Source organism: Mustela nigripes, chromosome 11 (genome assembly GCF_022355385.1).
Source record: "Mustela nigripes isolate SB6536 chromosome 11, MUSNIG.SB6536, whole genome shotgun sequence".
NCBI classification, from domain to species: Eukaryota; Metazoa; Chordata; class Mammalia; order Carnivora; family Mustelidae; genus Mustela; species Mustela nigripes.
Genome location: NC_081567.1, coordinates 20,054,773 through 20,081,781, shown reverse-complemented (window position 1 = coordinate 20,081,781; position 27,009 = coordinate 20,054,773). Strand labels below are relative to the sequence as shown.

Below are 27,009 nucleotides of genomic sequence, written 5' to 3'. Positions count from 1 at the left end.
ATTCTTTTTTTTTTTTTTTTTAAGATTTTATTTATTTATTTGACAGAGAGAGATCACAAGTAGGCAAAGAGGCAGGCAGAGAGAGAGGAGGAAGCAGGCTCCCCGCTGAGCAGAGAGCCCAATGCGGGGCTCGATCCCAGGACCCTGAGATCATGACCTGAGCCCAAGGCAGAGGCTTTAACCCACTGAGTCACCCAGGTGCCCAAGTCTGTCCATTCTGAAAAATAACTTCCTCTTTCTCCCAGGGTCTTTCTCCCAGGGTCCACTCCATTAGCCACTTTTCTTTCCCGTGTCTGGACCAGCTCCCTGGAAAACAATGTCCCACCACCTCCTCAGCTTCTCCTTCCTCCGAAACCCACGTCAGTCAAGCACCTGGTAGGTTGTCTGGCAAATATTAACAATGACCTCCTTCCCCCTCTCATGAAAATATCTACTGTAGTTGGATAATAAATCCACTACTACAGTTTGATAAAAATTGTAACAACATCTGGAGGGTAAAAATTCCTCCAATTTTATTCCCCAGAAAAAGTTCTGTTAACTTTATATTCTTTTGGATTAAAAAAAAAAAAAAATAGAAAGTATAGGGGCACCTGGGCCGTTGGTAGAGCATCACATTATCACCAGCACTGGGCAGTGTTGTTATTTTGAAATTTTTAAATATTCGGTTGCCAAACTGAATTGCAAAAAAAAAAAAAAGAGAGAGAAATTATATGTCATTGTTTTGTTAGCAGTGAATTCTACTGCTCAATTTAGTGGATTCCTTTGTCCGTGCCTTCCGCTTCGCTTCTGCAGGACCAGACTCTGCTCCTCTCTGAGCTGTGGCGTCTTGAACCATCCTCCCCTGGCTTTCCTCCCCATCTCTGGCTGCTCTGCTCTCCTGTTCCTTTGGTGTTTCCCCTCCTCTGCCCGCCCTCCAGACATCAGAGCCTGGCCGGTTCTGCCTTCGGATGTCTTCTCCTCCCTTCCCATCTCCACAGGTACGCTTCACGCCGTTCTCAACCACACAGCCGGAATGTCGGTGGCCCCCAAACTTGTATTTCCTGACAGGAATCCCTCACTGGGCTCCCTACAGCACTAGGAACTCTGTGCTCAGTGGGTCCGCTGGAGAGTCTCTCTCCCTCTCCTTTCAATCCTTCCTCACTCATACTCTCTCTCAAATAAATAAATAAAAACTTTTTAAAAAAATTTATTTATTTATTAGAGAGAGCGAGTGCACAGCACACAGCACAGTCTGGGAAGAGAGACAGAGGGAGAGAGAGAGAGGAAGAAGCAAGCCCCCCGCTGAGCAGGGAGCCCGACGTGGAGCTTGATCCCAGGACCCTGGGATCATGACCTGAGCTGAAGGTAGACACTCAACCGACTGAGCTACAGATAAATAAATAAATCTTTTTTATAGTTGCCCCAAATAAATAAATATTATAAGTGGATTCCTTTTCTTTCTTCCCTAATTTTGGAAAAGGCACGCCATTAGAATACACAAAATTATATATATTTAAATTATAGGCAACTATATATAAGTTATATATAACTATATATATACAAGATTTAAGTATATGATATATAATTATATATAATTTAAATATATAGCTACATATCTTGTATTTTCCCACAAAATTTATTTAAAATCTGGTAAAAAAAAGAACTAAGAAAACCATAGGTGTGTTGCACAGGTATCAGTAATACATTTTATATAAAATTCTAGCAAACAAAATTCAGCAATCATAATTCCATGGCTGACAGATTATTACTGGCTAAATATCACCAAGATCTGAGGTGATAATACAAGAGGGTTGTGATCACCAATGCCGCACAGAAATCATGAAGATATGGATTAGATACATTATAATACATTCTTATTATAGATATGTGTGGGTATATATACATACGCACACACATATATACATTATTTAATTAAGATTTTATTTTTAAGTAATATCTACATCCAGTGTGGGACTTGAACTCACAACCCCTAGATCCAGAGTGGCATGTTCCCCTGACTGAGCCACCCAGGTGCCCCTGTTAGATATGATTTTTAAAATATATATTCTATATGCAACGTTTTTATTTTAAACATATGTACCAAATTATTTATATGCAAAATACATACTTTTATATGTAAAAATATATACTTTAAATACATATAACTTCTATGTATTTTATAGTAACACATAACTTAAATATATCTAGTTATATATATAAATCCATATAATTGCATTTGGAATTGGAATCTTTTTTTTTTTAAAGATTTTATTTATTTAACAGACAGAAATCACAAGTAGGCAGAGAGGTGGGGAGTGGGGGCGAAGCAGCCTCCCCGCTGAGCAGAGAGCCCGATGCGGGGCTCAATCCCAGGACCCTGGGATCATGACCTGAGCCAAAGGCAGAGGCTTAACCCGCTGAGCCACCCAGGGGCCCCAGGAATTGGAACCTTAAATGCTCGACATACTGCAACTTGCTAGTCCTGAACTGGGACCTAATACTGGGGCATACCCAGGGGCCCTTCTTTCGCTCTTTTCTGTTCATCAGCTCAGAATCCAAATGGGGCAATGGGCTAAGTTACTTTATCTTGGCTGATCGAGCAGCGTGTTTGGAGGCCACTTACCACCTTCGCCCCAGTGGGACTGTCCTGCAGCCATTTAATTATTCAATACCCCCAAACAAGATGACTTGAGTCAGATAAACTGATGGCCGTCCTGGAAGGCTGGGTGCTGGTGCGATGTCATCTAGCTACCTGCCAGGAGCCTCCGCACATGCGACCCCTGCCCCCTGCCCCCCTCCCCCCGGGAGCTAGGAGCTTACGCGATGATGTTGAAGCAGTCCTTGTTGGACAACTGCTCCTCCAGCAGAAGCCGCAGGGAGTGCTGGATATGAATAATGTACATGGAATTGGTCACAGAGATATCCAGCAGTATAACCACCCTAAAAAGAAACACAAGCTTTACGAGGAGAACCGAATCTCTCAGATAATGTTTGTTTTGTTCCATTTTACTATTTAAAGTTTTTCCAGGGGAGTTTTCCCATGCCCGACTCAACAGCTGGCCAAAATCTTCTCTGTGGTGTGAGGTCAACGGGAGTGGGTTTACAACGGTAGACGAAGGGGGTCGTGGAAGCTTCTCTCCCCAGGGGCTCCTAGTGTGGAGTAAAGTCGCGGGCGGAGATGGTTTATGGGCCAGGGGGCTGCCTAGAATGATTTTCACACACATCCCCTGTTTTAAAGCACCAGCATTCACTGTTATCATAGGCTGGGGGCTCAGGAGGGGAAACAGAGACTAGGTAAGGAAATGAGATGGGGAATTTGGTGTATCTGGGCCTCTGGGGAAAGAAATGTATCTTTTTGTTGCTTCTCTCTCTTTTAAGATCCCCAGTCCCATCTGGCCTTCTTTCGGACTTCAGATCAATTCCCAGCTCCACCGTCCACTCTCATTTTGAGACAGCAGGTATGGTTCCATTTACTAAATTTTTTTTTTTAGCGTATGTGCTGCCAAAGTGAGCACGAGACAGCAATTATCAATGGCAGAAGAAAATCCACTGGATGTAGAGTCAGAAGATCTTGGTTCAGGTCCTACTGCCTGCGTGACTTAGGCAAGTCTGATCCTTGGCCTGTTCAACTATGAACTATTCATAATGAGGCTCCCCACAGGGTTGCTTTGAGAATTAAATGGTAGAATAGTATGGTGCTTTGTATGTGGTAATGCATCCAGTAAGGTATGGAATGGTTAGGATGCTATGAACGGCTCCAGGTCTTTCTCCCTGCTCAGGATCCAGCCCCTCCCCTCACAACAGCACCCTGATTTCCCTTTGAAAAACTCCTCTGCCCCTGTCAGTCCTTTTGATTTGGGTGGAACAGACCCACACCAAGCTTGAAGGGTGGGCATTTGACATTAGGCAGTGAGAACATCCTACCTTCCAGACCACAGAGAATAGCTCCTGGACGGGTCCTGTCCCAAGCCCTGGGAGAGCTAACCTGGTAGAAGGTAAGTGCGGAGCTCAGGTGGCTATCCTGCTATGAGGAAGGGAAAACCTGCCTGACAACAGAGCCAACAGTGAAGGAGGCAGAGCTGAGAGATGGAGATACATTCTTGATACGCATGAACCCCTGGATGGAGCCGTGCCTGAAGACAGCAATCAAATCTACCTGAGAATTTTCAGTTACCTTCAACCAGACCTCCCTGTTTTGTTTAAGCCAATTGGCATTTAGTTTCGGTTGCTTTTTAACTGAAAGAATCCCGAGTAACACAATGATGACAGTATTGATATTGATGATGGTAGTGGTGACTTTCCCGAAGGGTTCTGCTGAGTGATCGTTGATCCTTAATCTAAGGGATGGTTTCTGATGCTACTAAGAGGGAATTCATGAGTTGGATAAGTGCTTATGTCACACATGAGACTCACAAAGGACAAGAACACAAGAACACTACTTGAGAGAAGGTACCTTTTTTCGCAGACGGTGCCCCAGATTCTTCGGCTGGCCAGGGAGAGCCACTCGATCCGTCTCTCGTATGTCCGAAGAGCTCTGCTGAGCTGTTTCTGCAACAGAAACATGGGCCACACAGAGTGAGCAATGGACCAAGGAGGATGGCCGGTTAAGGGGTCTGTGGGGGAAGGTTGGCTTCTGAGGTTGGGGCCATGGGTATCCAGGCAGTATAAACATTCCACTGAATCCTGGGTGAATCTGTCACAAGACCAGGAAGACAATAGTCCACATATTTCATTGCCTGGAATGGGAGAGGAAGTAGATCTTGCCCCCAAAAGATTAGAGACTTCTGTTTGTTTGACAGGCCCCTGCCTGGGGAGCAGGTGGAGGAAGTTCTAGAGGCACCAGGAGGCAGAGCACAGTCTGTTTATAGGAGGGAGTTTGGTCAATGGCTTGCTGTCTCCACATTCCATGGCGCCTTCCACCTGTGCCCTCTTCCCAAACCCCATACACTGACCAACTGGACCCATTACTAACCTGGTACTCATGGAGGAAGGGTGGGTCCACGTGAACATTCTTCACTGTCCCATCATGCCATTCAAACTGTACCATTGCTTTCTGCACTCAGGTGTGGCCAGGATGGGCAACAGGTGAACAGAGCACATACAGGGAAGGATTACACATTTAACTGGGGCACTGGGCTCTCCAAACCAGATGTTTGAGAGGGAAATGGGCCTCGAGCACATCTGGGGTCAGGTTATGCCTCCCTGGTCACGGCTACAGAAGGCCTTGAGGACCGTGGTCCCAGAATGCACCATTCCACACAGCAAGCCAGGCTGCCTTCTGGGGAGGGTCTTCCAAACATCAGAGCCTTGATACAAGATACAGTTGGTTTTGGAGTAGCAGCATCGGGAGACCTTCAAACATACTGGGCATGGATTCTTGGGTTTGAGAACCCGGATAAACCTTCATGGACACTTGGAAAATCGAATTTTTCATCTTCCACTAAGTCATCACATCCACCTACTGTGATGACTTAGTGAAGATGAAAAATTCGAGTCAGGAGGTGGTGACTTGCTCCCTTATCCCTGATTGCTCCCTCTGGCCCCATCTTCCAGAGTTCAGTTTCAATCTTTGCAAAACAGCCGTTAGAGTAGATGTGATGAGAGTTCTAGAAAGTTCTAGAAAGTTCTGGAAAGCGTGCCTCCCACTCCAAGCCCTCAGACCCAGGCTCCTCGTGCTCTGACTTATGACTCTCCTTTCCTGAATATTTAAGAAGGGAAAGGTCACAGAGGAGCCCCCTGCAGAAGACCAGAAAGAACTCTGAATTTGAGTTACCTCATGGATAGTTGAAGAGACTGTTTTCTGGAGAATGGGCACAAATTCCTCCACAGGAGAGAATGCATTGGGTGCCAGAACCTGATAAAGGCTTAGCTTTTTGGCTGTAAAAATAAACAGTGGGGGTTTGAGATACAGCTCTTAAAGCCCCAGAGGGGTTATGCCTTTTCATCAGTCACCTGAGTAAGTGGTTCTGCCCTCTTTGGGGACTTACCTTTTAGGCCATTGATCTTTAGCCATTCTGCAGAAGTCTTGTCCAAGTTTGGGAACTCAATTGTGAGGGGACCCTCATGCTTTGGGGGTTTAGGCAAGAGACCTGTGAGTGGCCCTTTTGCAATCTCTGTGGAAATCTAAATTAAATTTAAAAGCCCATATTACAAAATCGTATTTTAGAGTTGAGAAGTCCTGAGTCTCCCCAGCCCACCCAGTTCCCTTAAATGGAACATCTGAAAACATGATGCCGTAAATTAAAGGCAATTCTGCTGTTCCCTCCCCATCCCCTTTCCTGGAGGTTGCTGGAATTTCCAGGGTAAGGAGATGTCCCCAGCAACTTGCTTCCTCTTTGATTTGTCCGTCCTCGGCCCCTTCCCCGCCCTTACCATCAAGATCAGCACTTTGGGCTCTGAGATGGTGGTGGCCTCTCCATGAACTCCTAACACAAGGCTTCGAAGTAAAAAGTAACTCCTACACCAGGTCATTTCAGGAGCCCTGGTCTAGCCCGGCCTTCCCTCACCCACATTTACGAACTGAAAGCCTGAGTTTTCGAGATGTTAAATCGTAACTCACGTTTAAAGAAGACACAGAACAGCAATTCCCAAATTTTAGGCATTTGAGTAGCTCCTTCATGAATTTTTCTAAATCTGAGTACCACTGTACTATTACTTAGAATTTTAAAAAATATTTTATTTTATTTATTTATTTTTTAAATATTTTATTTACTTATTTGACAGAGAGAGATCACAAGCAGACAGAGAGGCAGGCAGAGGGAGAGGAGGAAGCAGGCTCCCCGCTGAGCAGAGAGCCCGATGCGGGGCTCGATCCCAGAACTCTGAGATCATGATCTGAGGCGAAGGCAACGGCTTAACCCACTGAGCCACCCAGGCGCCCCTTATTTTTGCTTTTAATGATTTTATTTATTTGAGAGAGAGCAAGAGAGAAAGAATGGGGGGAGCAGCAGAGGGGGAGGGAGAAGCAGACTCTGTGCTGAGCAGGAAACTCAATGCAGGGCCCGATCCCATGACCCTGAGATCATGATATGAACCGAAATCCAGAACCAGACGCTCAACTGACTGAGCTACCCAACTGTCTGTAAAGATTTTACTTTTTTTTTTTTTTTTTAAAGATTTTATTTATTTATTTGACACAGAGAGAGAGATCACAAGTAGGCAGAGACAGGCAAAGAGAGGAGGAAGCAGGCTCCCTGCTGAGCAGAGAGCCTGATGTGGGGCCTCGATCCCAAGGCCCTGAGATCATGACCTGAGCTGAAGGCAGAGGCTTAATCTGCTGAGCCACCCAGGCGTCCCAAAGATTTTACTTTTAAGTATTCTCTACACCTAACATGGAGCTTGAACTAAAAAATCCAAGATCTAGAGTTGCATGCTCCACTGACTGAGCCAGCCAGGCACACCTAGAATTTTTAAAAAAATAAATCAAGAGGGTATGTGCTACAGTTGAGTGCTGTGAAGTGTGTAAACCTGGTGATTCAGAGACCTGTACCCCTGGGGCTAATAATACATTATATGTTTATTAATAAATAAATAAATAAATAAAAATTTAAAAAATTAAAACAAAATAAATAAAATATGGGGGCGCCTGTGTGGCTCAGTGGGTTAAAGCCTCTGCCTTCAGCTCAGGTCATGATCTCAGGGTCCTGGAATCGGCCTGAATCCGGCTCTCTGCTCAGCGCGAGCCTCTTTCCTCCTCTCTCTCTGCCTGCTTCTCTGCCTACTTTTGATCTCTGTCTGTCCAATAAATAAATTTTAAAAATAGACCAAATGTGCAACAGTAAAGCTTAATTGTTCATTTAATTTTAAAAACTGACTTTCTTTTTTGTACTCAAATAATTTTAGAAAGATGTATTACTACCATATGAGCTAGTTTTAACTACACAGCCTTTGGCTCAGGTCATGATCCCAGGGTCCTGGGATTGAGCCCCGCATCAGGCTCTCTGCTCTGCGGGGAGCCTGCTTCCTCCTCTCTCTCTGCCTGCCTCTCTGCCTACTTGTGATCTCTGTCAGATAAAAAAAAAAAAAAAATTAATCCATGTACCACTTTGTAACTGTCATGCAAACCATGACTGATACACGCATTGCATTGTAGGAAACTCCTGGCTGAGGTTTTGACATCAGATCGACCCCAGGTTCAATTCAAACTTCATCTGTCTCTGTCTCTGGGATCTGAGGCAAACTATTTAGTCCTCTGACTTCAGATTCCACATCCGTAAAAGAGGGGTCACAATATATCTACAGCAGACTGTTGCTGTTATGCGAAAATAAGGTATTTAAAGAAATAGGCATTGTGCCTCTTAGAATGAGCCCTCAGTAAACGAGTGAGCAATTCATTATCTTTTTAAAATATAAACAAATGAAGCCCTGGGTGGCAAAGACCATCTTCAAGATGGCCCACTCTGTGCGGCTGAGGTGTTCATCCTTCTCGAAATTGAGGGGTAGGGAGGGGACAGTGGAAGGTAGGCAGGGTGGGACGAGCCTGCTGGCCTTTCTCTGAAATACACTTTTCAGTCAGAAAATCCATCAGGATCCTTTGGCACAGTGGAAGGCCCACCCAGCTCAGAGCTGTGGGGCTCAGCAGAGGGCACGGCCTTGCCTTCTCTGTCAGCGCACGGCGGCCTCAGCAGCCACGCTCTCAGAGAGACGGGTGAGAAACAAGGATCCCGTGAGGCCAGCTCCAGAGTCTTCGCCTACACCACCCACCTCCTTCATCATGCTGGTTAGTTCCTCACAGGGGGTCGAATGGCGCAAGGCTTGGATGTGGCCCAGGAGGCTCTGGGCTTTCTGGATTTCTGCCAGCAGCCGGTCCGTGTCCCAGCTAGTGTAGACCTGGAGGTAGGAGGAGCAATCAGCCATGAGAGGTCACTTGGCTTCTAGCAGGAAAGGGCAAGCAGCCGTGTCACTTCCTAAAGCCGAGTGGTGGACTGGTTACACCCAACTTTATAAACTAGGGTCTGTGTGCTGGATAGAGCTGCCAACTTGGTGTGTTCTATTTCTACAGTATTTCCCTGCAGTGTTATTAAATAACTGAAGGGTTTTCTAACCTTAAAGATACAGAGGGGCACCTGGGTGGCTCAGTGGGTTAAGCCTCTGCCTTCGGCTCAGGTCATGATCTCAGGGTCCTGGGATGGAGTCCCACATCAGGCTCTCTGCTTGGCAGGGAACCTGCTTCCTTCTCTCTCTCTCTCCACCTGCCTCTCTGCCTACTTGTGATCTCGCTCTGTCAAATAAATGAATAAAATCTTAAAAAAAAAAATAAAAGGACAGCTACAAGCCGTGAGGATGGGGAGAACCAGAACACTTGCCCATGGCTAGTGGGAAACAGACTGGCGGTTCCTCAAAGAATTAGACACAGAATTACCACATAACCCAGCAGTTCCCCTTGTAGGTAGATAACCCCAAAGTAATTGCAAACGAGAACTCAGATACTTGTATACTAATGTTCCTAGCAGTTCACGACCACCAAAGAGTGGAGATAACCCGAGTGTCCATCAGCGGAAGAATGGACACACAGATGGTTGTAGATCTAGAAAATAAATCAGCCATAAAAAGAATGAAGCTCGGGCGCCTGGGTGGCTCAGTGGGTTAAGCCGCTGCCTTCGGCTCAGGTCATGGTCTCAGGGTCCTGGGATCGAGTCCCGCATCGGGCTCTCTGCTCAGCAGGGAGCCTGCTTCCTCCTCTCTCCTCTGCCTGCCTCTCTGCCTGCCTCTCTGCCTACTTGTAATCTCTCTCTGTCAAATAAATAAAATCTTTAAAAAAAAAAAAAAGAATGAAGCTCTGAGACCGGCCACAACATAGATGACCCTGTAAACATGATACTGACGTAAAGATGACAGATACAAAATGTGTATGATTCCATTTATACAAAATACCCAGAATAGGCAAATCCACCGAGACAGGAAGCAGGCTGGTGGTTTCCAGAGGTGTGGGGGAGGGGACAAGAGGAGTCATGGGTTAATGAGTACAGAATTTTCTTTTGGGGGGATGAACATGTTTTGAAACTGGATAAAAGTGGTGGTTGCACAACACTATGAATGGACTAAGCGCTGCTAATTGTTCCCTTTAAAGTGGGTAACTTTATGTTCTATGACTTTCACCTCCATTTAAAAAAAATGTAAAGAAGTCACACAGACACACAGATCCAGATCTCTGGCTCTTGGACTAGTGAAGACCTAGTAGAATCGGAGTCACACTCCTCCAGAGCAACGAAGGGGTTGGGCTGAGGCTGAGCAGAGGCATCTCTCTAGATGGGGTAAGCGCTACCTCATCCTCCACAGCCTCCCCCTGGCCCAAATCAGCTTAAGTTTTTCACTATCCTTCTACTGTTTTCTGGGTTTTCGTTTATATTAAAATTGGACAATGAACTTTGTTGTACCACAACTTTATCAAGAAAAAGAAATACAGAAGCCAAGAGGGCCACAGGCTTTTAGATAAAAGATTTCTCTTTTTGGATGGTTTATTTATTTGAGAGAGGGAGAGCGAGAGCATGCGTGAGCAGGGGGAGGGGCAGAGGGAGAGGGAGAGAGTAGGCAGACTGCTTACCAGCAAGGAGCCCAATACCAGGCTCCTCCCATGACCCTGAGGTCATGACCTGAGCCGACACCAAGAATCAGACTCTTAACAGACTGAGCCCACCCAGGCACCCCTAAAAGATTTCTTAAATCAGCCAGTTGCATTCATTTACCGTACCTTCCTAGCCCCTGTGATCTGTGGCCTCAACAGAGTCTGGGAAATGGTGTAACCAGAAGGGAAGTAACCGAGGAAAAAGTTGTCTAGACCTTGGCTCCTGGTGTGAAATGCTAGACTTTGTGACACTTGAAATGCAGACATTCATTGGCTTAAGGCTATTCATGGTTACAGGCAAGACACATCCTGCGAGCTTTGGAATCTCAGTCGGCCAGTGGCTCCACACACACATTTGCTGACCGCTACCTCCATCATGGACACAGGGTGTGTGATGCTGAATCGAAGGTTCATTCAGAACTGACTGCGGCGGGTCCTCTGCAGTAGCAGGGATGTGTCTTGGAAGAAGACCAGAGGCAACTGTTTCAGACTCAGCTTTGGTGGGAGCAGAGGTGGGGGGCAGAGCCCATGTTGACGACAGCTCGATAGAGATTCAGGATTCTACCACCGAGGTTTTAAAAGGACTCTAGGCTCACTGGTGTGCAATCCACTCATCATGCACACCCAGGAAAGGATCTCCTGTGACTTCATGCTGTCCCTGTTCTTCCCCTATTCATCTTCACCTGATTATACTTGTGCAAACCCATTGAATATGGCAGCGAGGAGGGGAAGCAAGTCCATAGTGTGGTCTGTCCTGGCCCAGGTCCTCCAGGCACAGCCTGGGAGGCAGGCAGGCAGGGAGGAGAGGGGCCGCGTGTTGGCAGAAGGACTTACCTCTGTTTCTGGGCTGTAGCAGTGGTAGTAGCCCCCAAGAGCTTCTGCAAGGTTCTTTAGGACAGCCTGTGGGGATGGTGACAGGGTCAGCATCCTCACTGGGACAATGCCAATAGTCCCATAAGCTTCTCCTTGACTGAACCTCCCAACTGCCCCAAGGAAGAAGCAGGTACAAGGCGAGTCATGTTCTGGTCCACAGCTTGGTGGTGGTGGGCAATCCATGCATGGACCCTCCAAGATGGCCCAGCTAGATCCCTATGGCCAGTCCAAGGGAAATGTTGGGGAATCCCCAGTACTTACAAGGGGGACTTGATTGTTACATTTGTAGGTGATGATGTGGGTGATGAGGCCCCTTCCCAAGGTGGACTGTTGGATGTAGTTAGACAGAACTTCAGAAGGCTGATCTGGGCTGGGGAGAAGACAGAAGGGGAAAAGGGGGTAGCCCAGGTCAGATCACTTTGAGGACATTCCAGAGAAAATGGGAATATCTACCAAATCTAACTGACCACCTGTGTGTCTCAGGTCACTTGTGGCAGATGCGAGGTGGAGTGGACTGCAGGCCTGGTCTGACCTGGGTGCCCTGCCCAACACCTGTGGATGGACGACTTGTGAACAAACTCTTTCTCTCAAGCCTGTGTGTAGAGCCCTGCGCCATGGTCTGTGGTTCTCCAGCCTCCTTCATGTGGTCTGTTACCCACGTAGGTAATGAAACCTACCAGCTTCTCATAATGGTCACCAGAGAATTCAGCTCCTTCAGGGTGAAGATCTTCCTCAGGGCTTGTAGCAAATTGCTGCCTCCCTCAGGCCGTAGCTTCTTCACCCAGAGTTTCAGTTCCTGGAGGCTGAGGAGAAAAATACCCAACCACAGTGCTCTTCTGAGGTGCCAGGCCCAGGGCAAACATGAGCTCATTTCAGACTAACAATAATTCTTTTTTTAAGGTTTATTCTATTTATTTGAGAAAGAGAGAGAGAGAGAGAGCATGAGCAGGGGGAGAGGGAGAAGCAGACTCCCCACTGAGCAGGGAACCCATGCGGGGCTCCATCCCAGGACCCTGAGATCATGACCTGAGCCAAAGGCAGATGCTCAACCAACTGAGCCACCCAGGTGCCCCAGACTAACAGTAATTCTTGAGGGGAACCCCTTTCTTCCAATTTTATAGATGAGCAAACGGAGTTCGGACTTGCCCAAGGTGATACTGTAAGCAAATGGCCAACTCCAGGATTTCAAACCAGGCTGGACTCTAACGACCCTGCTATTAGAGGTCCTGGGCTAAGCTCCTTCTCTGCACCCCAAGCCATCAAACACTCCCCCAAATGTTGAGTTAACCCCCCTGACCCCAAGAGGGCTCCTGGAGGAGGCACCTTGGCTGTGTGTCTGCCTCTCACATGGGCTGGGATACACCCTAGAGCCAAGACGGAAAGCGACTTCACGCAGCGCTTCCTTGATGAAATACCTCCCACGCTACCGTGAAAGAGCTCTGCTCTTTCCATTTTTCTTTCCTTCTGACAGAAAAAAATAAAATTAAAGATAAAATAAAAATCAAATTAAAAAAAAAAAATCTCAGCTTGTTGCCAGTAAGTCTGTCTTTCATTACTACAAGCTCTCAGGCTCCCTTCCACACAAAGGGAGAGCAGATCCCAGGCTGACCGTCGTCTCCAGGCTGATAGGTTTCAAGTTGGAATTTGATATTATTGTTTTATTTGCTTTCATTGTATTTATTGTGATGGCTGCAATCTAACTACAGCAAGTGATATGGACTTCTTGTTCTGGTTCTGATCGTATCCTTCAATTATACATGTAGAGTTTATTTTTTTTTTTTTTAAAGATTTTCTTTATTTGCCAGAGAGCGTGTGCACAAGCAGAGAGAAGCAGAGAGAAGCGCTCCCCACTGAGCAAGGAGCCTGATGCAGGACTCAATACCAGGACCCTAGGATCATGACCCGAGCTGAAGGCAGCAGCTTAACCCACTGAGCCACTCAGGCATCCCTAGAGTTGATGTTTTAAAACAGTACAGGTGGGGCGGGGCGCGGCGCCTGGGTGGGTTAAGCCTCTGCTTTCGGCTCAGGTCATGATCTCAGGGTCCTGGGACCGAGCCCCACATCGGGCTCTCTGCTCAGTGGGGAGCCTGCTTCCTCCTCTCTCTCTGCCTGCCTCTCTGCCTACTTGTGATCTCTGTCTGTCAAATAAATAAATAAAATCTTAAAAAAAAAAAAAGTACAGATGGGGGTTCCTGGGTGGCTCAGTCGGTTGAGCGCCTCTTTTTTTTTAAGATTTTCTTTCTTTATTTGACAGACAGAGATCACAAGTAGGCAGAGAGAGAGGGGGGAAGCAGGATCCCTGCTGAGCAGAGAGCCCAACGTGGGGCTCAATCCCAAGACCCTGAGATCATGTCCTGAGCCGAAGGCAGAGGCTTTAACCCACGGAGCCACCCCGGCACCCCGAGCGACTGACTCTTGATTTCAGCTCAGGTCATGGTCTCGGATTCCTGGGATCGAGCCCCAGTTCAGGCTCCATGCTCAGCAGGGAGTCTGTCTGCTTGAGGACTCTCTCCCTCCCTCTGCCTACCCCCTACCACTCATGCTCACTCTCTGTCTCTAAAATAAATAAATAAATCTTAAAAAAAAAAAAAAAAACCCACAAAATAGTACACGTGGCAGAGATATGACCCAAATGACAAATGGCCTCTAGGAATGACTGAAATGAGAAGCTCTTGCCTGTGACCTCATGGTGACTCCTAGGTCTGACATCCTGGAGATTGGGGTCTACCAGGAACAGAAACCACAGAAAAAAAAAAAAACAAAAAACGCTTTCCTCATCAAGGACCTGCCACCTGCCAGATCCTTATACCTCACCTCCTGTCCACAGGAGCTGAGTGATGGTTAGGTATCCATGGCCTCACTCGGGTAAGGAGAGTTCAAGGATGGGTCAAGGCCACCCAGTAACTGTCAGAGCAGGACACAGAGCCAGTGCTGTTGGAGCTGGGCCCTTCTCTAGCCAGAAGGGCTCCTCCTTACAGCCAGTGCCGAGCCAGGGGACCTCTATCCCAGAAATGCATATAGGGTTTTTTCCTAGGAATCTACTCTGGGCTTTGGTAGCCAATCTGGGCTCTGCCCCTCTGGGCAAGCACCCTAACCTGAGTCCCAGTTTTTTCATAATCAAAATGGGGAAAAGAATCCTATTACATGTGCTGGCATAAGAATTAAATAAGATAGCCCATGAAAAGTGCTTAGCGTGGCACCGAACACCTGGTGAGTGGTTAAGGATATTTTCTTCATGGAAAAGAAATTTTTAGTTACTGGAATAAGTAGAAATTGTTACACATCTTCTCTCTGTCCCCCCATAACCCCACAAACTAGAGACATCCAAATAAAGGACTAGTTAAATCATAGTACATGTATACAGTGGAATACTATACAGCCATTAACAAGGAATGAGGGAGATCTGTGTGGACTGAGGGGAAGACATTCAAATCAAGGGCAAAGGGCAAGAGAGTGTAATGCGTGTCTGTTTCTGTCTCAGTAAAAGAGGATAAACATACCGACACACGTACATGACACACTGCAGAAGTAGGGAGAAGAAACAAGTATTGGGAGGTGAGAGAGAGACTCTCTTTCTTTGCACTTTCATACTGTGTGGATTTTTAAAGATGCATTATTTTCAAAATAACATAACGCTCTTCGCTAGTTGGCTAGAGAAAAATGGCGCCTTGCGGTTTTCTTGTGTTTTCATTTTGAGGGTGGCTCGCAAGGGCGGCCACTTTGCTCAAGGTTACGGATCCCCATGTTTCCACTCTGTGAGCTGTCTCCTTGTACTCACACCCCTGATGGGGTCTCAGGTCTGTACTGTATTCATTCAAGAAACACACCATCGTGGAGGGACGACAAAGAACAAGCGGACACCCTGGCCAAGGCCAGGAGGTCACTCACGTGGAGGAGCTCACTTCCGCCGGTTCTGGCCAGAGGGTGCTGGCGGTGGAGCCGAAGGACAGGACATAGAGCTTCTCCTTGTGGCTCAGCTGCTCCTCAACGAGGCTCTGGCAGACAAAAGGACATATTGGTTCCCGGAGCCTCGGGCCACGTGGAGCCTGGCTTCACTCCTCACATTGGGGCTGGCTCCTGGGGACCAGGGTATCAGCCATGCTGGGACGGGGCTGCTTCGTGGCCCCAAGCCAACACTTGCTTCCTGCCCACTGAGTCTCATGGGAGTGTGCCCTGGTGGCCCATCCCATACAGGGAGCCTTTAGCCTGGCAGACCGCCCTCAGAGATCGTGCCTCCCTCCGTCCCAGTGACTGGGGACTGATGTCTTCTGGACCAGCTCCTCCAGGGCTGCCACACACTTGGGTCATTGACTAGGAGTAGGGATGAGCCTCTTGGCTACTCTCTCAGCCTGTGCTGCTGCTGGACCCTTCCCAGTGGCATCCAGGGAGGAGGTTGGGGGTCGGGGTTTCTCTCCACAGCACAGGAGGTGGGGATGCCACAGTGGGCACAACGCCAGCCTATGCGATGCATTTGAGCTGCAGCCGATGACTAACCAACGTGACACAGCTCCTCCTCTTCTTCCTGGCTAGGTAGAACTTCATCCGTCCGTCACCAACACAGACCTTGCCCTGGCTAATATGAGACCAAGCCCACCTGGGGGGATCTCTAGAAACTCAGCCCTGAGGACTTGTCATGAAGCCCCGTTACCTGACATCTGCTGAGACCAGGAGCGGGGGGACAAGTCTGGATGACTTGCCCATGTTGAGCCCTATGAACAGCCTAAATGCTTGCATCCAGAGCTCTAGGGGTTCCCATAAGAAAAGAGCCACCCCTACATCAGTGCACACAGGTTACAGGGGTTTTCCTTTCTGAGTACTTAATTTGCACAAACTCCTTCCATCCTGTGACAGCCCTGGCAGGCGGCCACTGTTGTCACCTGCATTTTACAAATGAGGTAACTGAGGCACAGAGAGATTCGGCAGCAGGGTCTCAGCCCAGAAGTGGCAGAGGTGGCCAGTCATCTGCCTCCAGAGTTCTCGGTTTCTTTGTTGTGGACACGCCAAGGAAAACAAAACGGGCCCTGGGTCCAGAAAAGGCCAGGAGGCCAGTGCCAGGCTGTGCTGGAAACAGTCCACTTTCCGGGAGCTGGGGGCTCTTGCGGCAAAGTCTAGTTAGTAGGGACTGTTGTGGTGAGAATACTAGAAGCTCACACAGGAACTGAAAATGAACTTGACATATTTCCTTAACGGTAGGTGCTAATTAAGTGTGAACCATGCTTTGCAAAACACCCATTTTGCAGTTGCTAGAAACAAAGCCATTCCACAACGCTCACAAAGGGGAGGGTGTGTGTATGTGGGGTGGGGGTGGGGGGGTGTTCCAGGTACTTCTCTGCCTGAGAAACTTACCAGGAAGTCATTTTGGAACTCCTCTTTCTGAGAGCCACTGCTGACGGCTGACGCATCAATGACAATGCCCACTCTGGCTCCCTTGATGAGGCCAAATACCTAAAACCAAAGAGGGCCGTGGGAGTAACCAGCACAGCCCTGCGTTCCCTTAAACTCTCTCACCGGGCAGTTCCGTGTGATGTGGAAGTTGGGACACACCCCTGACCTCAAAAATCAGCAGGAGGCAGGCCCATTTTACAGAGGGAAAAGCAAAACCCGATGTCCTGACTTCAGTTCTGGGCATTACCTGCTCCTAAAAACCTATTCTTTTCTTTTTTCTTAAAGATTTTATTTATTTATTAGACAGACAGGGATCACACATAGGCAGAAAGGCAGGTGGGTGGGGCGGGGAGTCGGGGGAAGCAGGCTCCCTGCCGAGCAGAGAGCCCGATGTGGGGCTCAAACCCAGGACCCTGGGATCACGACCTGAGCCGAAGGCAGAGGCTTTAACCCACTGAGCCACCCAGGCGCCCCACTAAAACCTATTCTTTACGAGGTTTTTTTACATTTATATGTTTATATTTACAGTCCACCCCTATAAAGTAAGCCACGTCCATTAAAGAAAATTCAGAGACGACAGGAAAGCATCCTTCATAAGACCTAAAGTCCACTGTCTAATGACATCAGGATTTTATTCCATTTCCTCCGTCTCCTTATTTGTTTTCCACCCACTCTACCATCCCAAGGCAGATGTGCCAAGCTTGCCGGCTGCCTTGGTATTTCTGTGAGTTTCTAATTCTGTGCCTAACAGCGAGCCCGCTGTCCCGGCCGACGCAGTCCCCCTCTGCCAAGGAACGTTCATCCTCCTGCAGCTGTGTCGCGAACTGGGGTTTGCAGCGACGGATGGTTCTCCGGGGGCTGTGGGATCCATCTGATGCTTTTTGCCTTAAATCCCACTTTACTACATGCCAAATTTTCCTGCTCAATTCATTTCCTTATGCTCCCAGAGGGGTATTTTATCTCTCTCACACCTCAACATTCCCTGTCTAGGCTTCCCCCACAGGCGAGCTTGGCTCCAATTTCACTAAGAGAAACAAGCCAGAGTTTTGTTTTTTAGATCTGTTGAGGCAGAATCTATTAACCTGCCTGCCTCTTTGCCCACACACTTGGCCTTTCCCCTCTGTTAGCAATGTATCTATAGCAACTACCAAAGCTCTAAGGCCAACCCTTTGACTCCCATTAAGGGCTCTTGTCTTGCCCAACAGGGACTTTGCTACTGTAATCATCTCTTCTCCTGGACCACCAGATCCTTCCTTATCTACTGTGCTGTTTCCATCACCACACAAATTACAAAATACTATTGCCCATCTGAAAAAGGAAATAAACCTTTCAGGACCCCACCACTCCCTCCTGCTCCCCGACCTCATTTCTCTGCTTCCCGTAAGGTTCTCACCTCCCCACTCCCCAGAAGCTACATTTATCAAGGGGATCAATGACCTCTTGCCAAACCCAATGGTCAAATGTAAGTTCTCCACGGGCACTAATTCTGAGTAGTATAGGACACCCTTTGGCTGGGTCCAGGATGTAACAAGTTGAAGCTCTTAATGAGGACACGTGTCTTTCAGGACATCACGTTTTCCTGGTTTCTCCCCCACTTGCTGGCCAGTTCTTCTTGCCCTCCCCCACCCCCTCCCCAGGTCGGCTTCGTGGGTGGAACGTCCTGGGAACTTGTTAGACGCAAAATCTCAAGTCCCACCCCAGATCTGCCCAATTCGAGTCTGCATTTGAACAAAATTCCTCTCCCTACCGCCCCTACCACCGAAAGGGATTTGGCTGCCATCGATGTTTGAGAAGTACAGGGCTAGGGCTCCCTCTTCCTTTTCCTTCCTTATCTATACCAGGATTTGTCAACCCCTCATCTACTGACATAGGGACCTGGGCGATCCTCTGTTGTGGGGAGCCGACCAGTACGTGGTGGGATGTTCGGCAGTTTCCCTGGCAATCTCCCCTCTCGGTCTCAACAATCAGACATTTCTGTGGATGTTGCCAAATGTCCCCTAGTGGGCAAAATCGCAACCCCCACCCCAATGAAGAACCCCTGTTCTGCATTCATTCCCTAAATGATCTCATGTGTCTCGAGGATTTGAATACTATTTGCACACTGACGTGCAGTGTCCATGGGCAGGCAGGGCTCTCGGCAGCTCCAAACATACGGATTCAATGTCTGGCTCCTTGTCTCTGCCCAGATGGCTGTAAACCTCTCAGACTTCATATGGTGAAACCCAGACATCCTATTTTCCTCCTCCCGCCTGGCCGTCTTGTGCGTGGCATTCAACAGACCCAGGCACTTTGGCGGCAAACCCATGCAACCCATCAGCTGTGCTACGGGCTCCACCTTCGAGACACACCCTGAGTCCCCCCTCTCTCATCCCACGCATCCTGGCTTTTGAGCCTAAGTCACCACCGTCCGTACCTGGCCTTTGTTCTCGATAGTCAATTTATGAAGCAGCCACAATGATCTTTTTGGAAAAGCCTCACCTATGGAATGAGATCCGAACTCTGCAAGGCCATTCCTGATTCTAGCCTTGTCTCCCCCTCCTTCGCTGGATGGCTCACTCTGTGTTTGCTACACTGGCCTGCTTGCGGCTTCTAGAACATGCCAAGCTTGATCCTCTCTCAGAGCCTTGGCATTTGCTGTTCTTCTGCCTGGAATGTTCTCTCCTAGATCTCTACTTGGGAGTGCCCTCATTTCATTTCGTTCAGGTGTCTTTCACAGATGTCTCCTTCTTGACCATTCTAAATAGCCCTCCTTCCGGTGCGCCTGGTGTGGGGTGGGACTCAGTCAGTGAAGTGTCTGCCTTTGGCCAGGGTCATGATCTGCAGGTCCCGGGGATCGAATTCCGTGGAGGCTGCTTCTCCCTCTCTCTTTCCCCTGCTAATGCTCCTTCTCACACCCTCTCGCAAATAAATAAATAAAATCGTAGGGGCACCTGGGTGGCTCAGTGGGTTAAGCCGGTGCCTTCAGCTCAGGTCATGATCTCAGGGTGCTGGGATCGAGTCCTGCATCAGGCTCTCTGCTCAGCAGGGAGCCTGCTTCCTCCTCTCTCTCTCTGCCTGACTCTCTGCCTACTGTGATTTCTCTCTCTGTCAAATAAATAAATAAAATCTTTAAAAAAAAATCGTAAAAATTAAAAAAAATACAAAAACCTCCATCTATCCTACTCTCTATTCTCTTACCCTGCTTTATTTTTCTTTACAGCTATCACTAACTTGACCTGACATAGGATTTGCTAATTACTCATTGTCTGTCCCCCGCTGGGCTATAATCTCCACGAAGGTGGGACCTTCCTATTGGTCGTGTTTCTAGTCCTCAATCCGGGACTGGGACCTGATGTGTAGTAGTTGTCCAATCAGTATCTGTTGAATTCATGACCCAAACGAACGCTGAGGACTCCTAGGACATTTCCAATCCTCAGGGGCCAAAAGGAGTTCAAATCCGGGACCAGTTCTATTCCTTTTAAAATGTACAGAAACTGCCTTTAGAGCTTTTATAATTGAAAACATTCATTCTCTTAAGCTTAGTCATTGGAACTCTAGACATTTATCCTGTAAAGTAACTGGGTGAGTTCATAGGAGGGAATTGGAGCCCGGCAATGCCAGATACTCCCATTTTTCAAGAGAGAGCTAAAAACAGACATAAACATGAAACACCAGAATTTTAAATCTTGGCAACTAACTCGAGAAATATTTTAAACTACGAGGGCCAAGAAAAACATGGCTGTGGGCCAGATTTGCCAGCATGCCTCTCGTTTATAAGCCCTGCTTTTCTCCTCCATAAATACGGAAACAGACACCCAGAGAAGTGAGGCCACTTGCTGACGGGGCCTTGCTGACAGTAGTTGGGAAGCGGGCCCAGGATGGTCTGTCCATCACCCCGGGCTACATCAGCACCCACGGGACCCACGAGTTGGTTTAAGAGTGATTTCTTCTTTGGGATCTAGTCTGGGCTGGTTTCATGTCTCCTCTGTGGCTTCATCAGAAAAGGGTACAGTGGGGCATGTGAGTGGCTCCATCAGTTCAGCATCTGACTCGTGGTTTCCGCTCAGGCCATGATCTCAGGGTCCTGAGATCCACCGCCACCCTCTTTCCGGCCCCACACTCATGGGGGAGTGTGCTGGAGATTCTCTCTCCCTCTCCCTCTGCCCCTCCCGCTCAGGTGCCCCCCCTCTCTAAAATAAATAAATACATCTTTTAAAAAAGAAAGAAAGAAAAAGAATAAAACCAACCCAGAGGAAAGCAGAGCCCAGAGACCAAGAGATGACATCATCTGAGCCCATGGATACAGCTGTGTTTGGGATTTAGGTCTAGAAGTTCCTTTTTTTTTTAGCTTAAGCCCGCTGGAGTTGGGAGGTCCGTCATTTGCAACTGAAAGAACAGTGACAGGAATGAGTAAAACGGGTTGGAGAATGATATCCTGGGTCTTACCTTCCTGCTGTTTTCTGCTAGCCACTGGATTCTCTGCTGATAGAGTTCCACCGCCCTGTGAAAACACCAGAACCGCTCATCAGCCGAGGTCAGCTTCATCCCCGAGCCACAGTCACTGACATGCATGGGAGGAAGGTGTGGAGGGACTTGGGGGTAACGTCTTGCTCTTCTCAAACCCGTGTCTCCTTAGGTGAGCCTTCCGAGTCACCTGGAGACGATCATAAATGTCCATGGGGGAAGTTCAGCACCAGGTTCTCAGGGGACTGAGTAACCAAAAAAAAAACCCCCCTCCGTTTCCAAACTGTGGTTGCGGGAACGTGTTTAACTTGCCTTATTGCAAACCATCCCAACGACTGGATGGAGGCAGCATGGAACAGGTGCTCAAGTTCAGGACTCATCACTTGAATTCAATGGACTTGCCCTCACTGAGGGCAGGGGGGATTTGGGAGCCTATACAAAAGGGCAAGCAAGACCTTTGGACATGAAATCAGGGGGCAGTGGGTGGTGGGTAGAGTTTTAAGGTATACATTAGTATGAATAGAGCTGAGAGTATGAGCTTCATATTGGGGCGTGCTGGTCTTTGAGACCCAGCTCTCCCATTTATTAGCTGTGTGACCTTTGACAGGTGTGGTAACCTCTCTGAACTTCTTTTTTTTCTTTTTTCTTTTTTTAAATTTTATTTATTTGACAGAGAGAGATCACAGCAGACAGAGAGAGAGAGAGGGAAGCAGGCGCCCCGCCAAGCAGAGAGCCCGATGCGGGACTCGATCCCAGGACCCTGAGATCATGACCTGAGCCGAAGGCAGCGGCTTAACCCACTGAGCCCCACCTCTCTGAACTTCTAACATAAAGATAATACCAGGGCTTCTCTGGCCCAAGTCAGTTTGCCAAAAGGCAGTTTGCTGAAATCCAGTTCCCTGAAAATCAATTTGAATTAACAGAATGGACTTGAACATTCCTTAACATGCTTGATTCATAATTAAAACCAATCAACCAAAACATAGCAAAATTCTTTAAGAATCTGTTTAAACCTTCAATCCCAATAAAAATTGCTATAAAAGTTACAGTTAAGGGGTGCCTGGGTAGCTCAGTCGGTTAAGCATCTGCCTTAACCGGCTTAGGTCATGATCCCGGGTTCCTGGGATGGAGGCCCGCATCGGGCTCCCTGCTCAGCGGGGAATCTGCTCCCTCTCACTCTCCCTCTGTGCTCTCTCTCTCAGATAAATAAATAACATCTTTAAAAAGAAGTTACAGTTAAAATGTTTGATAAATCTGGCAAATTGGTCAGTTATCCATTGAACTTTGGATATTCAGCTGGAGAGTGATATTATATTTCCAGTTTCTGTGGGGATTAAACAAGATAATGCATTCAGGCCTTAGTAGAATTCCTGACACATTAATAAATGACAGGTATGGGGCGCCTGGGTGGCTCAGTGGGTTAAGCCGCTGCCTTCGGCTCAGGTCATGATCTCAGGGTCCTGGGATCAAGCCCCACATCGGGCTCTCTGCTTGGTGGGGAGCCTGCTTCCTCCTCTCTCTCTGCCTGCCTCTCTGCCTACTTGTGATCTCTCTCTGTCAAATAAATTAATAAAAATCTTTAAAATAAAAAAAATGACAGGTATTATTATTAGAGCCTTTTAAGAAACCTCAGGCAAACAGTGATCCTGGGTCAGAGATTGCTACATCGGGGATGGAATGTGTATATAGGCTCAGAAAATCTGGTTTGGGAGTAGGCAGCCTGCATATTTTTCACAAACATTTGCAAAATCTGTCATTGAAAGTGGTCACTTAATTATTACACCTCAGATGAAGGTATGAGGTTGTATGTGCTCACCCAAAGGGCCCACGGATTTTAAAAGGCTGAGAAAAACCGGTTATGGTCCAATGTCTTCATTTGAGGCAAGAGGCCATTAGGACCAGAGGTGGGAGGGACCTGCCCCAAAACCCAGAGATCGTTGTCGGAAAAAAGTTATTTGTTAAAAGATTTTATTATTTATTTATTTTAGAGTGAGAGAAAGAGAGCTGGGGGCGGGGCACAGAGAGAGAGAGAGAGAGAATCTCAAACAGACTCCATGGACGTGGGGCTTGATCTCGTGACCTTGAGATGTGACCTTGATCTCGTGTGGCCTTGAGATCACAACCAGAGCCGAAATCAAGAGTTGGTTGCTTACGGCCTGAGTCCCCCCATGGGCCCCTGCACAAAGTTACTTTCAGGCTGCTGAAATGAGGAAATTCTCGAGTTCGCATACTTACTCAGAAAGCTTGGATTCGAACTTGCGGATGATCTGGGTAGAGAAGTGCACTTTCCTCGTGATATTGCTGCCCTCCTCCCTGGAGAATCAAAGTCTTAAGAAGGGGGTCTCTGGGGCCTGGGAGCAGGGGGTTGCCAGGTTTGGGGGTGAAGGGAATGGCGCCAGACTCACAGCACGGCGGTGCCCTGGCTAAGCAGGTCAGCCAAGGTGAGCCTCTCAAACTGTAAACTGCGCGCCGAAAGCCAGTCTTCCGAGTCCTCCCCAGCCGAGGGTTGGGTCTCGTCTCCCTGCAGCCTCTATGAGACAGAGCCAGAGTCAAACACAAAAGTGCGGAAAGAGAGGGCAAGGCCGAGGACGCCCTCGGTCCCCTCCACACAGACGCCCGTGGACTGTCAACTCCAACAGGTCCTTCCTGAACACAGTGTGTTCGAGAACTCACCTGGCTGAGGGAACTGGGGATGGGGAGGCCTGCGTCCTGGGCCAACTGCTCTGGAAATACCCATTCTCATCCCTCACCTCAGCTCCAGTGTGCGGCTGGACAATTCAAGGGTCACTCACATCCTGCCTTATAGGAGACTGAATATATGGTGGCCAGACCACAGTGGACAATAGGACTCCAACCCATGGCCTTGATAGCAACCAGTCCGTGAAATCAAACCACAACTGTAGCAACTGGCCCAGCATAGGCCCAGACTTGGACAAGGACTGCCGGTTTTCCTATTTTTTATCCCACATCCACCTCAGAACACACCAGAGAAGGCTAAATATGCCCTCAAAACCCATCTAGGAGACACCTGGCTTCTGGTTAGCTCCCCTCCAGACTCCTCCTGCCAACACCGCCCTTCTGGGCACACCTGAAGCTTTCCCCCTTCTTCTTCTTCTTCTTTTTCTTTTTTAAAAGATTTTATTTATTTACTTATTTGTCAGAGAGAGAGAGAGAGAGAAAGAGCACGCACAAGCAGACAGAGGCAGAGAGAGAGAAGCAGGCTCCCTGCTGAGCAAGGAGCCCGATGTGGGACTCGATCCCAGAACCCTGGGATCCCGACCTGAGCCAAAGACAGTGGCTTAACTGACTGAGCCCCCCAGGCGCCCCATGCCACCTTCTCACTGTAAAGCTTTCCTGATCCCTGCCTTTGAGTCTCTGCTGAACACAAGTGGAGGTGGCTGACTCCCTGCGGGTGCAAACATGCAATAAATTGCCTCTGTTCTCATCTGGGTGCTCTTTATTTCCAGCCTTCCATTTTCTGTCTCTTGCTATGAGTTCTGCCTTGCTATCGGTCTGGTGGGTCCTCGACAAACATTTGTTGGCGGATGGAGGCGGGAATGGGTTCATCCTGTCTAGTCCAGAGACCAGAAATAGAAGCAGCAGGTAAAATAGTTTAAATATAGGATTTCCTCGCCATCACAGGAGTCTGGCCAGCCAAAGGACTGTGCCCTCCCCCCTTGCTTTTACCAAGTGACACCTGTGTCACTTACACAGTACCAAGCTCCAAATTTGGGTGGTGGACTTGGTGGTGGACCTGAAGTCATTCATGGCCAGCATTCAACATGGGGGTTGCTTTCTGGGAGCCAGAAGGTAAAGAAAGCTGACTGGAGGCTCTGAGCCCACTTGGCCTTGGTCACCTCTCCTGGAGGCTGGCATTTCTTCCTCCACACAGGGGGTGTTTCTGAGCCCTTGTACGAAGCAGGTGCTGTCATTGGTGCTCTGTCTACATTGTGAACAAGATAGAAATGTTTTTGCCTTCTTGGACCTTACATTCTGGCGTGGAGAGAGAGCGAGCAGAGAATACATGAAACCAGTGTGTATAATTTCAGAAGGGAACGGGTCCAGGAAGGACATGGAGCAGGGAAATGTGACAGAGAGGTAGGATGGTGGAGACGGGAGGTCACTTCCTCAGGCTGGAGGGAAGCCGTGATTTCGCTGTGGGACGAGATCTAGAGGTGAAGAAGAGCCGGCCCTGTGCATCGCTAGGGAATGCGCCTTCCAGGCAGAGGCGTAGAGCAGGGAAAGGGTCACCGTGTTTGTAGAGCAGGAAGGTGGCCATGGAGGTTGGAGTGTGGGGTGTGACATGACAAGGCGCTAGGAAGGTGTACCAGGCCTGGTTTGGAGGGGCCTTCCAGCACAATCCCTGTGCGATGTACCTATAATGTATATGTTGCCAGAACTGGTCGTGACTCCCTCTGGGTGTGGTAGGGCATCATGAGGGAGGCCAGCTGATGAGAATTGCCCCCTCAGCACCATCTGATGGCTGGGGAATGGGCCCGTCCACCGTTTAATCTCTCAGGACCCCCTTCTCTATTAGAGATGGCTGCGCCATTCCCGGGCGCCTGCTTGAACCCAGGTGGGGGCTCCTTGGGCTTGTATCTATCAGGGCTTTCATGGTAGTGGAGCGGTGGACAAGGAGTTGAAAACTCTGCCGGTAGCTGATTGTGTTCCACTAGGCGGGGTAGAGGACACAGGAAGAAGAAAGTTCCAGAGAAGAGCAGGAGAGAAGAAAGGAGCACCGTGGGGCGCCTGGGTGGCTCAGTGGGTTGGGCCGCTGCCTTCGGCTCAGGTCATGATCTCGGGGTCCTGGGATCGGGTCCCGCATCGGGCTCTCTGCTCAGTGGGGAGCCTGCTTCCTCCCTCTCTCTCTGCCTGTCTCTCTGCCTGCTTGTGATCTCTGTCTGTCAAATAAATAAATAAATAAATCTTAAAAAAAAAAAAAAAAAAAAAAAAAAAAAAAAGAAAGGAGCACCGTAGGTGGGGCTCTCCACCTGCTCTGTGATGCTGGGCAGGTCAGTGGGGCTCTTTTTTCATCTGTAGAACGGGCATGTGAAGCTACAGCAAAACAGAGCCTTGAGTGTAGCTGCGCCAACAGATCCCAGCACTGATCTGCATCTCCCCCTCAGTGAACATGAAATGCTGCTATTACAGTCCAGCCAGATACGACTGTATGCCCTCGGTTCTGTGCCTGAGGCCTGCTCACTGCCCTCTTCCAAGAGGAGATAGCAAGCCCTAAAGAAGTGGGAACAGGGGCGCCTGGGTGGCTCAGTGGGTGAAGCCGCTGCCTTCGGCTCGGGTCGTGATCTCAGGGTCCTGGGATCGAGTCCCGCATCGGGCTCTCTGCTCAGCGGGGAGCCTGCTTCCTTCTCTCTCTCTCTGCCTGCCTCTCAGTGTACTTGTAATTTCTCTCTGTCAAATAAATAAATAAAATCTTTAAAAAAAAAAAAAAAAAAAGAAGTGGGAACAATACTGACAGCAAACACGTAAACAGAATCTGTTATGTGTCAAGCACTGTCCGCGTATTAACTCATTTAGTTCTGCAAAGTCGGTTCCGTCATTACCCTGAGGGAAACTGAGGCACAGAGGAAACTGAGGCACAGAGAATTTAAGTCATTTCCCCAAAGTCACGCAGCTGGTAAGGGTATGGCTGGGACTCAAACCCAAGCTACGTAGCTCATGTGAGCACCAAACTATGACTATCTTCACGAAGGACTGAGGGGGAACTGGCTAAAAAGATACCTTTCTCATAGAATCTTATGCTAATT

The 27,009-nt window shown here is 48.3% G+C and overlaps 1 protein-coding gene across 6 annotated transcripts in view; it reads right to left on the bottom strand.

The window, feature by feature from the left end:
- Positions 1 to 27,009, bottom strand: part of VWA3A (von Willebrand factor A domain containing 3A) — a 51,348-nt gene that overhangs the window by 17,713 nt on the left and 6,626 nt on the right. For all 6 annotated transcript variants that reach the window (XM_059415096.1, XM_059415095.1, XM_059415094.1 and 3 more), the window contains 14 exons: positions 23,650 to 23,774; positions 23,480 to 23,557; positions 21,227 to 21,281; positions 16,763 to 16,861; positions 15,305 to 15,411; positions 12,094 to 12,219; positions 11,678 to 11,786; positions 11,378 to 11,443; positions 8,683 to 8,808; positions 5,967 to 6,102; positions 5,753 to 5,856; positions 4,952 to 5,032; positions 4,433 to 4,527; positions 2,800 to 2,919 (listed from right to left, as the gene is read on the bottom strand). In XM_059415096.1, coding sequence (XP_059271079.1) covers positions 2,800 to 2,919; positions 4,433 to 4,527; positions 4,952 to 5,032; positions 5,753 to 5,856; positions 5,967 to 6,102; positions 8,683 to 8,808; positions 11,378 to 11,443; positions 11,678 to 11,786; positions 12,094 to 12,219; positions 15,305 to 15,411; positions 16,763 to 16,861; positions 21,227 to 21,281; positions 23,480 to 23,557; positions 23,650 to 23,774 — 1,427 coding nt within the window. The remainder of the gene's footprint in view (positions 1 to 2,799; positions 2,920 to 4,432; positions 4,528 to 4,951; positions 5,033 to 5,752; positions 5,857 to 5,966; positions 6,103 to 8,682; positions 8,809 to 11,377; positions 11,444 to 11,677; positions 11,787 to 12,093; positions 12,220 to 15,304; positions 15,412 to 16,762; positions 16,862 to 21,226; positions 21,282 to 23,479; positions 23,558 to 23,649; positions 23,775 to 27,009) is intronic.